At 43.6% G+C, this 12,886-nt stretch overlaps 1 protein-coding gene across 5 annotated transcripts in view; it reads right to left on the bottom strand.

Annotated features, from left to right (window-relative positions):
- The window catches only part of MYOF (myoferlin), a 178,939-nt gene that overhangs the window by 35,606 nt on the left and 130,447 nt on the right, over nt 1-12,886 (bottom strand). For all 5 annotated transcript variants that reach the window (XM_061402820.1, XM_061402819.1, XM_061402822.1 and 2 more), the window contains 9 exons: nt 12,643-12,816; nt 11,539-11,647; nt 10,138-10,215; nt 7,510-7,691; nt 7,258-7,416; nt 7,034-7,132; nt 5,930-6,091; nt 3,862-4,027; nt 439-515 (listed from right to left, as the gene is read on the bottom strand). In XM_061402820.1, the coding sequence (XP_061258804.1) occupies nt 439-515; nt 3,862-4,027; nt 5,930-6,091; nt 7,034-7,132; nt 7,258-7,416; nt 7,510-7,691; nt 10,138-10,215; nt 11,539-11,647; nt 12,643-12,816 (1,206 nt within the window). The remainder of the gene's footprint in view (nt 1-438; nt 516-3,861; nt 4,028-5,929; nt 6,092-7,033; nt 7,133-7,257; nt 7,417-7,509; nt 7,692-10,137; nt 10,216-11,538; nt 11,648-12,642; nt 12,817-12,886) is intronic.

The following is a 12,886-nucleotide window of genomic DNA, read 5'->3' on the forward strand; positions in this document are numbered from 1 at the left end:
GGGGGAAAAGAACTGGTGAGTCAGTCCATGAATCTCTCTTCTGAATGTTGTGATGCTTGTATATGTGGTCCTGAGATTGCTCTTGCAAATGATACCACTCAGACCATCCACATCAACGGTTCTCACACCTGCCTGCACGTTAGAATCACTTGGGGAGATTTTAAAACTTATTGCTGTCTAGATTCCCCTCCCTCGTGCAGAGTGCAGCACGGTTCCAACTATTATTTTAAGTATCCTTGGTGACTGAGGGGAGAGGACAGGAGTTCACACAATGTCACCAAAGCTACTGATGAATGTAAGAGCCAGGTTCTTTACCGTGATAAGTTCGTTTGTTATCTTTAGTCGCATTGAATGGTTGTTCGACTGAATTCATCTAATGCTTAGATACCTAGAAGATAAAGCCAACATCATTCAATGAACGATCAATTCTAAGCCTACCTTTGAAGCTAGTAATGGCTTGGTGTCCTCTATTTCAATAACAATGTCCCGGCGGGGTGGGGTAGACAAAAAGGAGGCTGCAAGACAGACAATTTCATAATCTCAGATACTTACAAAAATATAGTGGTAAGCTTTCTATTTCAAGTTTAACAGCCACACAGTGGATGGTAGAGTTTGCTCCTGGATGAGACTTACTAAATGGAGAAGACCACACCGGACTGTAGAAAAATAACCCAACCATTCATCACTTTTCCCAAAATATGATTGGTTTGAGACATTTTAAGGGGATTATCTGGCCTGTTTTTTTTTCCTTTCACCTTAGTTAGCCCAATGCCTGTAGATAGGGAATGCTCAAAAAAAGCATTTTATCAACACATGTCTTTAGAGGATACAGGAGTGATATTGGGGCCCTGGGGGGCTACAGAAAAGGAGCCTCCTTTTCATGGGATCTGTTCTAAGACACAGAAAAGCAAAGCAGGGTGAATAGGCACATTTCACGGCTGAAGTTGCAGCGGCCTCTTTCAGCCCCAGTTCTTACAGTATGCTGCTGCTACTAAGTCGCTTCAGTCATGTCTAACTCTGTGCGACCCCACAGACGGCAGCCCACCAGGCTCCCCCGTCCCTGGGATTTTCTAGGCAAGAACACTGGAGTGGGTTGTCCTTTCCTTCTCCAATGCATGAAAGTGAAAAGTGAAAGTGAAGTCCCTCAGTCGTGTCCGACGCTTAGCGACCCCATGGACTGAAGCCTACCAGGCTCCTCCATCCACGGGATTTTCCAGGCAAGATTACTGGAGTGGAGTGCCATTGCCTTCTCCCTCTTACAGTATATGTAGAGGGAAAAGGCACCCATCCTGACTTTAAATAATTCCCAGAATATGTGTGGCTCTAGAGTCTGGGGTTAGAGCGAGGGCTCATGAGTAGCCTCCCAGGGCTCACCAGATTTGGTTCAGCTGAATGGGGTGCCAAAGCTTCAGCTTGGGGCAGGATGGAGTGAGAAGTACAGATGCGCTTTATGAATGAAGACATCAGGCAGACAGACATTCATCAGAAAGCCAGAACCCAGACAGAACAAACTCTGCCAAGGCAAAAGAACATTTTATTTGACCCAGCAATTGATGCATAGGACATACAGGAGGGAAAACACATTCTTTAAGCACCTGCCATGTGCTGGGCAGTGGGCTAAACTCTTTACATACATGATCTCATTTAACCCCTCAAAAATCTTGTAGAATAAGTGCATATGTGGCATTATACCCATTATAGAGATTAAAAACAAACAGACTGAGGCTCAGAGAAAGCAAGTCTGCTTCAGGTTGATCAATCACAAGTGCAAGTAAGTAACCTAGGGCTCTCTGACGTTAATGCTTGTGTTTTAACTGTCATACCAGAGTACAGAGCAAAGCATGCCCTTTGTAAATGTCAAAGAAACGATCAGGGGAACACTGGGGAAGCAGAGGAGACTGACACTGAGAATCTATGATGCACCAGTTGCTATGCTGTTGCTAGGTGGTTGAGTATCCATGTGGCACACCCAGATCTATCAGCAGTCTCTATGCTTCCAAGATAGCTTCCCCCAACTCCTAACAATTGCAGCAGCACAGAAGGGTGAGTGGGCAGGCATGCTGGAAAACCGCACGGGGGATCCTTTCTATATCATCAGTTCTCCACGTCACAGTCCTCATGTCAACAACACCTTGGGGATGGGAGGTGTGTGCCTCCCCCACCAGACCAACCGAGCATATCCCCGCACTCTTACCTCAACTTGGTTTAAACAAAGTATCAGGTGGATCTAAAATAACAGCTTCTGGTCTTGGGAACACTGTGTTCCCCATTCACCCATTCCCACACACCTTAATGTGTTCCCCATTTCCTCTTCAGTGACTCTCTGAAGCCTTGAGTTAACTCCATAGAATTATGAACCAGGAGGCCTCTGTCTGCCCCTGACCTACTGACATACATAGGTCCACTCAGATTCTGAGGCCAGAGAAAATGTGCATCTATACCTTCCTAATGATTTCACATATTTGTGTCAAAGAGTGTTCCCTCATGAAAGCAGTAGAAAACACACCAGGGAAACACTTTCTCTCCATTATATAATCCCAGATCAAAGAACGCCTGCAGTTACGTGAATCCTTGATATAAAAATGTTGCTGTTTAGGCACCATCTATTCAGCACAAAATGCATTTCACGGGAAATGTGTGGATAAACACATGTAGGGTTTGGCTCAAGTGTGACTGTGGATTTTTTTCTCTCTTCTCTGAATCAGGGATTCAGGATGCTCAGACCCACAATGCAGATAAGTTTCAGAGGCTCTGTAAAATCAATACCAAACCTTATGGAAGATTACACAGAACCAGTTAGCAGCACAGCTGCTCAAACAGAAGACATCTGTTTCAGTTTTGAGGCCATCAGCGATCAGCTGAATGGGTGACAGTTCTCCGCTGGGTCTAATCTCACAAGCCTAGGGATCTTGCTCATGGGTGGGATCCAGTCCCCAGCCCCTAACACAGTCTCTGGCACATGGTAAACTAAAAAACAAGTAATTCTTGAATAAACAAGTGCAAAATGCTATCCATATAGTTATTCTTTCATACAGAACCCTAGGATAATGCTATAGCCTGCTCTAACACTTACACATTAATTATGTGACCTAAAGCCAGGAATTAAACTCAGCAGGTATTATTTTTTCCTCCAAGGGTAACAATGAAATCATATGTTTCAAATCACATCATAAGGATGTTGTGATGCATTAATGAGGTGGAACAATAGATAGAAAGCAATTTAAAAATTCCCTGCTCCTTCAGTGCTCACAGAGGGGCCCCTGTATCTCCCATCAAAATATTTATCATGGCAAACAGCAACCACCCATTGTCCCGTTTGATTTTTCTGCTGGACAACACAAAAAAGAAATGTTTTTTCCCAGGAGCAGGATATTTCAGAAGGTAGCAGTTTGAGCACTGGGCCCCTCCAAACAAGGCCAGGATTCAAGGGGCGCTCTGCCACTTACTAACTGCATCACCTTGGGAAGGTTACATAGCATGCTGTCAATCAAACTGTTCCCTCATCTGCAGAACCTGGAGAATAAGTACTTGCACCTTGAGAAGTTGGTGAAGATGAAATCAGCTCAACATGAAAAGATCCAAGATGTTATTTAGAGACTTGGATTTCCCTTTTTTAAAATTTGGAGGATAATTGCTTTACAGTGTTGTGTTAGTTTCTGCTGTACAACGTGACTCAGCTGTAAGTATACATATATGCCCTCCCTCTCGAGCCTCCCTCCCACCTCCCCATCCCCCCCTTCTAGGTCATCGCTGAGCTCTAAGCTGAGCTTCCTGTGCTAAACAGCAGCTTCACATTATCTGTTTTACACATGGTTGTGTAATTATGTCAATGCTACTTTCTCAGTCATCTCTCGCATTTACCTTTTAGCTGTGGCACGATGTCCTCCTTTCCTGCATAAGGGTCACAGCGAAAGCGGTCCAGGCGATCAATGGTGCACTGGCCCACAACGGGCTTGCGCCCGAACTGCCGGTGGTCGATGACCTTGATCACCAGTGGAGGCATGTATAGTTCCTCCTTGGGCAAGAACTGGGGAGGGAGGTGGGTCACAGAGGTAGGTGTCACTTCTCTCTACAAGTCCTGACAAGGGCAGCTTTGCCAATTAACCCCCACCAAAGGGACCATCTCAGGCTCTCTCTGCCCATTTGGCATAGGCTCAGGGCCCCACAGTGAGCAGCTAGCAGCCTAGAGACGAAGGGCCTGAGCTCTGAACCAGATGCCTGGGGTCAAATCCCCGCTCTGCCACTGATAGCTGCACGGCATGATCTTAGGGAACCTTTCTGTGTCCCAGGGATCTCAATAACAGTCGGGTTGCTGAACTAATGAACGAGAAGTGCCTAAAAGTGTACCTTAGTCCCTGGCTCTGCTCTGTTAACAGGGTGTGAAGTCAGCACTTTGTTAGAATTAGTTAAAATCTAGAAATGATTGAGATAAAACTGAACCTTCACAGGAAGTAACTGTAGCTTGGGAGTCTTTCAGCCCTGGAAGTTCAATGCCAAAATAGGACGCTCTTTTCTCATTGTCTCCTGGTTCCTCTATGTACAATCTGGTGACCTTGGTGACACTGTCTGATTGAGGAATCATGGGCTGGTCTCAGGTCTGCCTGGTGTGTGGTTCAGATTATTTCCACCTCTGTCCTTGCACAGGAATAGAAGTTGGGGTCAACTGAGAGGCTTTCCTCACTTCTGCTGACCAAGGCTAGATCCCAGACTAGAGCCTGGGAGTCAGGGGAGGGAGCTGGCGAGAAGACAAGGATGGGCAGAGTGGCCCCGGGATCACTCTGGGATTCTGGCTTGGAGCCTCCAGGGGGTGCTCACTGGTAGCATGGGCTTTGAAGCTGGAGGGACCTTAAGTCTGAACTCTAGCCACCCACTTGCTAGCTGTGTCTCTTTGTGTAAATCACTTAACCTTTCAGTTTTCTCCAAAGCACACTTGAGAGGGATGAAAATGCCTGCCCTGCAAGCTTGAAGACCGATGCAGGGAGTGTGAACGCAGCCAGCACTGGGCTCTATGTAGCTGCTGCTGTAGTCTTGACAGAGTCTCTGAGCACAGCAGGCCGCACCTGGCACTGGTTATGGAACTTGCAGAGGGCGTTTTTCCCTCCAAGCCTTGGTTTCCTTATCCGTAAGAGGAGGAGTTAAGCCACATGACCCTAGAGTTCAAGAGCCGTGTGTTGGAGGCCCCAACGTCAGAAAAATGACTGGGGTGGGAAAAGGAATGGGAAGGTCCTGGAACTTCCACCCCATCAAAACTGAGGAAATGCCTTTGTATCTGTTTTTATAGTAGAGTATTAAAAGAAAGGTTTTTCCATTTTAAAAAGTTAAGGATTTAACTGCTTTAAAGATAGAAAAATGGAGTAGCCTCTTCTTGCTCCAGAGTATTATGGGGTCTGCAGTCGAGGACTGTGAACCAGATCTAAGGCTGCCAAACTTCTAATAACCAGAGGGGAACATCGATGGAGCAAAAGTGGGCACCATCCCTAGGGGCGCCTGGAGGCAGGGCAAGCGCCATCACCTCATTACTCTGCAGCTCCCTCTGCAGCTCCCTTTCCCAGCCAGCCAGTCACTATGGGGGATTCTGGTTCACACACCTACAGGGGCATGCCTGGGGGTTAATATTCTGTTCCTGGAGGACTAAGAGCTTGTCATAGAGAGCTGACTAGATGGAAGTTTTCTGGAGAAATACCTTAGGATTGCTCATAGATACTTGTGCGTCACTGGGGCTCTTTGAAGCTTTAAGGAACTATCGCTACAGTGTGAGAAGATAAGGGAGGAGAGCCACTGACAAGCAGACTAAGGCAGGGTTTTTCTATTTGTTGTCGGACTTTAGAACTATATTAATATATAATGTATGGATTTGTATATATTCATTTTTCAAGTACAAGTCAGCAATTCAATACACATGGACTAATATGGAGTCTTGATACAGTACCACTCTCATGAAGAGAACAGAACTTGGGAAGTTGGGTGTCTTCTTCAGGTTTTTGATCACCACTGACTCGACCCTTTCCCCTCCACACTCCACAATGAGACTGGGGGAGGTGACAGAAGCCATCTGGTAATTCTTCATATTTCTTAAGCCCCAAGCTAGAATCTAAGAGAACAATATAAAGAGAAGGGAAGAAAACCCAGCATATTAAAAATATTCAAAAGGAAACACTCTTTCTTAATAACTGGTAAATTCTTTAAGATGGACTTGTAACCGATTTGCCTCAAATCTCTGAGAATGTTATCCTAGAAAGCCTGGAGGTCAGACAGAGAAAGTGTCTTTGCCCATTTTCTTCCCTTATCTGAGCGGATAAACAGCAGAGCAGATAAGAGCGCAGGGATCAAATCCTGGCTGCACCACAGCTCTAACTCTGGCAAGTTAGTAACCCCTCTGGCTCAGCTACAAAAGGAGCTGAGAGTATTCCCCATCATAGGGTTATTCTGGGGATCAAGTGTAAAATTCTTAACACAGAGTCTGACCTGCAGGCATTTATTCAAAAATAAGAGCTGTAGTTTAAAGTCATCTGTCTCAGTCTTATTAGCAAGACAGCCCGAGGATGGAAACCTCCAAGTAACAGCTTGTTGACTGGACAAACAGGGAGCCCTCACTAGTAGGCAGGATGCCGTCCATCAAGTTCCCTCCACCTGTATCTGCTCAGACTGCCCGACACGTCACCATTTCCCATTCTTCCCACCCCTCCCCTCCACCTCCCCCCTCAGGTCCCCTTTTCTCAGCGCACACACAGACATGCTGCTCTGAGTCCATCTCCTCTCTCCCAGTTCTCCAGTTGACCCGGGAAACTTAGAAATCCACTGGCTCCCAGTAAATGGGAATTCTAAATTCCCTCAGCAATATTGGGATTGACTTGTTTTTATTGCTTTGATGAGTATTCTATTTTCCATGAATATTTCTGTTTTGTGGACAAATTCTAAAGGAAGTTGGAGATAGCAAGAAAAGACACAGCAAGGTTCCATGTCTATACAAAAGATTCCAGTTGGGTGGCCACATCCATTTGATCTGACCAATGAAACAGGGCAAGCAGCATACCTCAATAGCAGTGAGCTGAACCACAGGCCTGATGCCCTGGGGGACCATGTACAGATTTGGTGCCCTTTGCGAGGGAAGAATGGGAAGGTTGGAGCCATCCTGTGAAACAAACAAGGCAAAGTCAATGCCTCCCTTTGGTTCAAGTAAACAGTGCCTGGAGTTGTTAACAAGTGTTTTAATTGGCTACTCTGAAAAAAATGTATGAGTGAGAACTCAGTAAGTACCTTGTGCCTCAGAATCAACTCTGCAGTTACAAGGACATCCCCACAGGTTTTGTCTCCATTCATCACTGGGTACCAGAGAAGTTTGGGAGTGATGTCCATTTCTGAGTCTAGTTTCACCAGAGGAGAGCACATGCTTCGTCCTAAAAATTCATCTTTGCCCTAGAGAAACAAGCAATCCTGAAATTCTCTGACAAACAACCTTATAGAGCTCCATCATTCCCTAAATCATCTTAGAAATGCTAAATTACCTACCACTTGGTCATTGTCAAAAAGTTCGATGATAACCTTGGGTGGGTTCTGTAGGATGGTTTGGGGTTCCCCATAAATTTCAATTTCATCGAATATAATCGTTTGGTCCCATGTCGGGTTCAGAGTTGAGTGGATGATCTCGGTGGTTTTACTTCGATGAAGGAAGGAGACATGAGCATATGGATCTAAAACAGAAAAAGAGAGTAACAGTGGGCCATGGCTGAGGTCTGAAGCCATAAAACTCCTGGAAGAAAACACAGGGGTAGGCTCCTTGACATTGACTTGGCCTGGTTTTTTAATTTGACACAACAAAAGCAACAGAAGCAAAAATAAACAAATGGAACTACCTCAAACTAAAAAGGTTTCAGTGCAGCAAGGTGAATCACCAACAAAATGAAAGGCAAACTATAAATGAATGAAGAAAAAATATCCATCTATATAGGTAGATACATACATACAATAACATATAATTCAGCCTTAAAAAAGAAGGAAATTTTGCCATTTGTGACACCATGCATGAACCTGGAGGGCTTAAGTGAAATAAGCCAGACACAGAAAGACAAATACTACAGGGTATCATTTATATGTGAAACAAACAAAAAAATCTTAACTCAGAGAAACAGAGAGGAAAATGGTGGTCCCTGCGGTGGCTGAGGGCAGGGGAAATGATGTGAATTAAAGAGTATAAACTTCACCTGCAAGATGAATAAGGTCTGAGGATCCAGTGGATAACATGATGACTACAGTTAATACTTTTCGTATAACTGAAATCTGCTAAGAAAGTACAACTTAAGTGTTTGCACCAACTCACAAAATGTAAATTTGAGAGACGATGAATATGTTCACTCAATTGTGGGAATCTTTTCACAAGGTGTACATATGTCAAATCATCATGTTGTTCACTTTAAACTTTGTCAACTATGCCTCAGTACTGCTGAAAACAGCTAAGAAAAAAAAAGTAACCCACTTCTCTATGCTTAATAATTTCACTAAACCTTTTTACAACTGCTTGGGAGCTGACCTCTGTGAGCAATACCCTGCTGTCTAACTTGAAGCTTTTGCACAAGCTGACAGGATGCCTGGCTTTTAGCATTGCAGCATCTCATGAATGGGATTCCTTGCTTTTACCCTGATGGTATATCTTCTGTATCAAACTGCAAGGCATGTGCTTTAGTCAAGAAATTAACTTTGACTTGCAATGATTGGGTGCCCCCTGGTGGTGAATATTCAAAAATGTCTTCAAAAACCATTCTGGAGCGGTATTAGAGATAACCTTAAATCTGCCTTAATTTGTCAGAGAAGGAAACCATTCACAAATGTTGGTTAATATTAGTGCTCGGAACACACCTCACAACTGATGTGAGCATGCCAGAGTGTCAGGCAACTGGTCCTAGAGCTGGTTCCATAAGGGACACTCTGCTGGCCTGCAGGTCCTAAAGTGGAATGCTCCTCCTATAGCTCAGGGAAATTAAAAGATGCTTGCTCCTTGGAAGAAAAGCTATGAAAAACCTAGACAGAGTATTAAAAAGCAGAGACATCCCTTTGCCTACAAAAGTCCCTATAGTCAAAACTATGGTTTTTCAAGTAGTCATGTACAGATATCAGAGCTGGACCATAAAAGAAGGCTGAGCACTAAAGAATTGATGCTTTCTAATTGTGGTGCTGGAGAAGACTCTTAAGAGTCCCTTGGACAGCAAGGAAATCAAAGCAGCCAATCCTAAAGGAAATTAACCCTGAATATTCATTGGAAGGACTGATGTTGAAGGTGAAGCCATCTGATGTGAAGAGCCGACTCATGGGAAAAGACCCTGATGCTGGGAAAAATTGAGGACAGGAGGAGAAGGGGGGACACAGGATGAGATGGTTGGGTGGCATCATCAACACAATGCACGTGAGTTTGAGCAAACTCCGGCATATAGTGAAGGAGAGGGAAGCCGGATGTGCTGCTGTCCATGAGGTCACAAAATGTGGGACAGGACTGAGCAACTCAACAACAACAACACTAGCCCAGGGAGACCAGGAACTGGTTACATCAGCAACAGCACACAAATTCCCAAGCAGCAGGCGCCCAGAACCTTCCTCTGAGAACCAGTCCAAAGGCAGCAAAACTAGGGTGTCAGTGTGAGGGGTGATGAAGTCTCATGGTTTGTTGGTGCTGGAAATTTGAGGAGCAGGCAGCAGAGGAGGTCAAGATGGACTCCAAAGTAGGGAAATGGGTGAACTGGTGGTAATCATTTTGTCAACTTAGAGAGTTACAAAAAATATTTATATTTACATAAATGTGCTGACTTGCCAATCAACCCAAGAGTTCTGGGGTAAAAAGAGTATAAGTATAAACAAGAGAGCAGAAACTACTTTTCTTCTTGGTGATTTTCATCACTTAATCCCTTAATGATTATTAGTATTAAAAGACCATATATCTTCTTCGTCACTCAGCAACTGTGCTCGACAGACTCAGCCATTGTCTAATGACTGAGCCCTTGACTTCATGCATATCAAACTACTTACTCTCAATAAGGAAAAGCTTTCTGTTGTTGTGCAAAATAACTCAAAGCATCCACTCGATGAAAAGTAGAATCAAGCTAGCCTGCTGTGTAATAACATGTGAGATGGAGTTTTTTTTTCTTTTACCTGAAAAGCTATCCTTGTCTAGAGCCATGAGGTTTCTGGCTTGATAGATGTAGCAGCGCAGGTGGTAAATGTAGACTCCTAAAAAGAACAGGATGCAGGTTACTTGCAAGAAACGGAACACCGTAAACTCCTATTTTTCTATTGGACATAACATGTTTCAGATAAATGGGTTACCCAAATCCATTTCCCCACAATTTATATTGTATATACAGAAGGTATACAACGGTGACGATGTGTCTTCCAAGTGTTTCCTGCAAAATGAAGCATTGTAAAAATGCCACAGGAAGTTCATTGCAAGTGTATCAGTCAGGAGAGCATACTCCTGGTATAAACTTCCTGGATTTAGGGTACTGCTTGTCATTGCCGACCTTTAAAATGACACCGGGTCTCTAGGAGTTACTGAAATAGGGCTTTCTATACCATTTCAGCACCAGATCTAAGAAACAGTTATCTGTTAAGTTTTTCTTTGGTATTTCAAAGACTTTATACTTCTCATTATTATTTTAATACATAAACGACCCTCCCCACCACACTGCTACCCCATCCTGCCCCTGCAAACACACATAATTTGAGAAGCGGTAGAGTACTGTGATTCACTACACAAATTCTGGGCTTCTCTGGTGGCTCAGACAGTAAAGAATCTGCTTGCAATACAGGAGACCCAGGTTCAATCCGTGGGTCGGAAAGATTCCCTGGAGAAGGAAAGGGCTACCCACTCCAGTATTCTTGCATGGAGAATTCCATGGACAGAGGAACCTGGGCGGCTACAGTCCATGGGATTCCAAAGCGTCAGACCAAACTGAGCGACTAACACTTTCAGAGTATTGTGATTCACTATGCAAATGCTAGGAACCAGGATACTTCAGTTCAAATTTTATCTCTAGTGCCTACAAGCTACAAAATCTTGGTCAAATAATTTAATCTTTCTGTACTTGATTTCTTCCTGTGAAATTGGGAACGATAATGGTACCTCCCTTCTAGGGTTGTTATAAAAATTAAATGAGATAATATATGCACAGTACCTGGCACATACTAAGACTAATGTAAGTATTTGCTATTATTATTATAGAGTAGGTCTGCTTCATTCCAAAATTCCTGAAGGGTATCACTAAAACCAACCTTAACTTTCTGAACTTTTTCAGTAATTAAAATAATCTTTGGAGGGCTCTTGATAGAATGAGTAAATATCAGACAGATTATGTTAAGATTAAATATCTGACCATACTCTACCCCAAATATAGTTATTAAAACTGCATTTTAAAAAATCACATTCATGATATGATGAAAATGCAAGTCACATTTACATAAAAGGATTTTTAAAAAATCACATTTGGTGAGTCATAGTTATCCTGAGATAAAAGTCACAGAAGTGAAATTCACAAATCCACGTTTAAAACTTACTGTCAAAATTACAGGAAACAATGGGAGTGTTTGCTCCAAATACAGTGGTGGCGCTGTGCTTCTGCTTTTCTGCGCTCTTTTCCTCTCCATCGTCGGTAGTGTCTGCGCCCTAAAATAAGAGGCAGGAAAACCAATCAGTAATGCCTAAAAATGAAGAGGTAAGAATTAGAAACAAATGGAATGGTCAGTTTTAAGAGCTTTTCTTAATTCAATCATTCCATTTTTAAAAATGAATGACGCTCAGCATAGTGACAGAGTGGGAAGCTAGAGCCAGCCTTTCTATCTCAAGTCTAGGCTTACCAAACCCCTACCCCTTGAGGGTGGAGGGGTGGGGGAAAGAAAAGTGAAAGTCACTCAGTCTGATTCTTTACGACCCCATGGACTGTACAGTCCATGGACTTTTCCAGGCCAGAATACTGGAGGGATCGAACCCAGGTCTCCCACATTACAGGTGGATTCTTTATCATCTGAGCCACCAGGGAAGCTCTGGGAGGTGGGGGGAGGAAAGCATAAAGGATACATAAGAGTATTAGGAGGAAGGGAGGAAGAACAGAGAAAGGTTAGTGTGTAGAAATATAAAAATAGGTTGTGTCCAAACACAAATTTCCAAAAATGGTCCCTGACCACCTCACTGATTTAAATCAACCACCACCATTTTCTTAATTCATTCCTTCTGCCATTCTGCTTTTTTCCTCCCTGCCTTTCTATTGTGCTTGCATGTGAATCGTTCTCTGACTTTGCGAGCCAATCTTCTGTTTTCCTTCCCCTCACACCTGTATATTTAACTTTCTTGGCTTGCTGAACAGTTGTAGTTTCCAGAGTATGATCCAAAGAATCTAAGCTTGGAATGTTAACAGATGTCACCCACAGCAAAGGCTTTTGAACACTTGAAGAAACAGTTAGGTGAGCCAATATTAAACGGGCTTCTTAGAACCTTCCACGTGTCAATGGTCTATTTATTCCACATTGCTGAACACCTATGATGTGTGGCTTTCTACCAAATTAGGTGCAATCTTTCAGTAGTGGAGTCGGTGGCCTTATGTCCAACACGCATGTGTCTTCCCTCTGTGAATATAATTTGAATTTTGGCTATTCATTACTTACAAGGGCCCCTTCAAGTTTAAAGATGGCAGCTGCACCATGTGTTTCTGAAGGAGCCATTTTTCTCCTCCAGCGTCTGCGGCGAAACGTATCTGAACTACGCTGTTTCCAGTGAAATTTCCAGCCAATTAGAGAAGCGTATTCCCAGCCCTCCCGGTCTTCAAATTCTGCCATGGCCTAAAACAGAGGTAAAACATTTAACGATAATCATCACCATAACAATGTTCCTTATATTGATAAAGCAGTT

The sequence above is a fragment of the Bos javanicus genome, chromosome 26, assembly GCF_032452875.1.
Source record: "Bos javanicus breed banteng chromosome 26, ARS-OSU_banteng_1.0, whole genome shotgun sequence".
Classification (NCBI taxonomy): domain Eukaryota; kingdom Metazoa; phylum Chordata; class Mammalia; order Artiodactyla; family Bovidae; genus Bos; species Bos javanicus.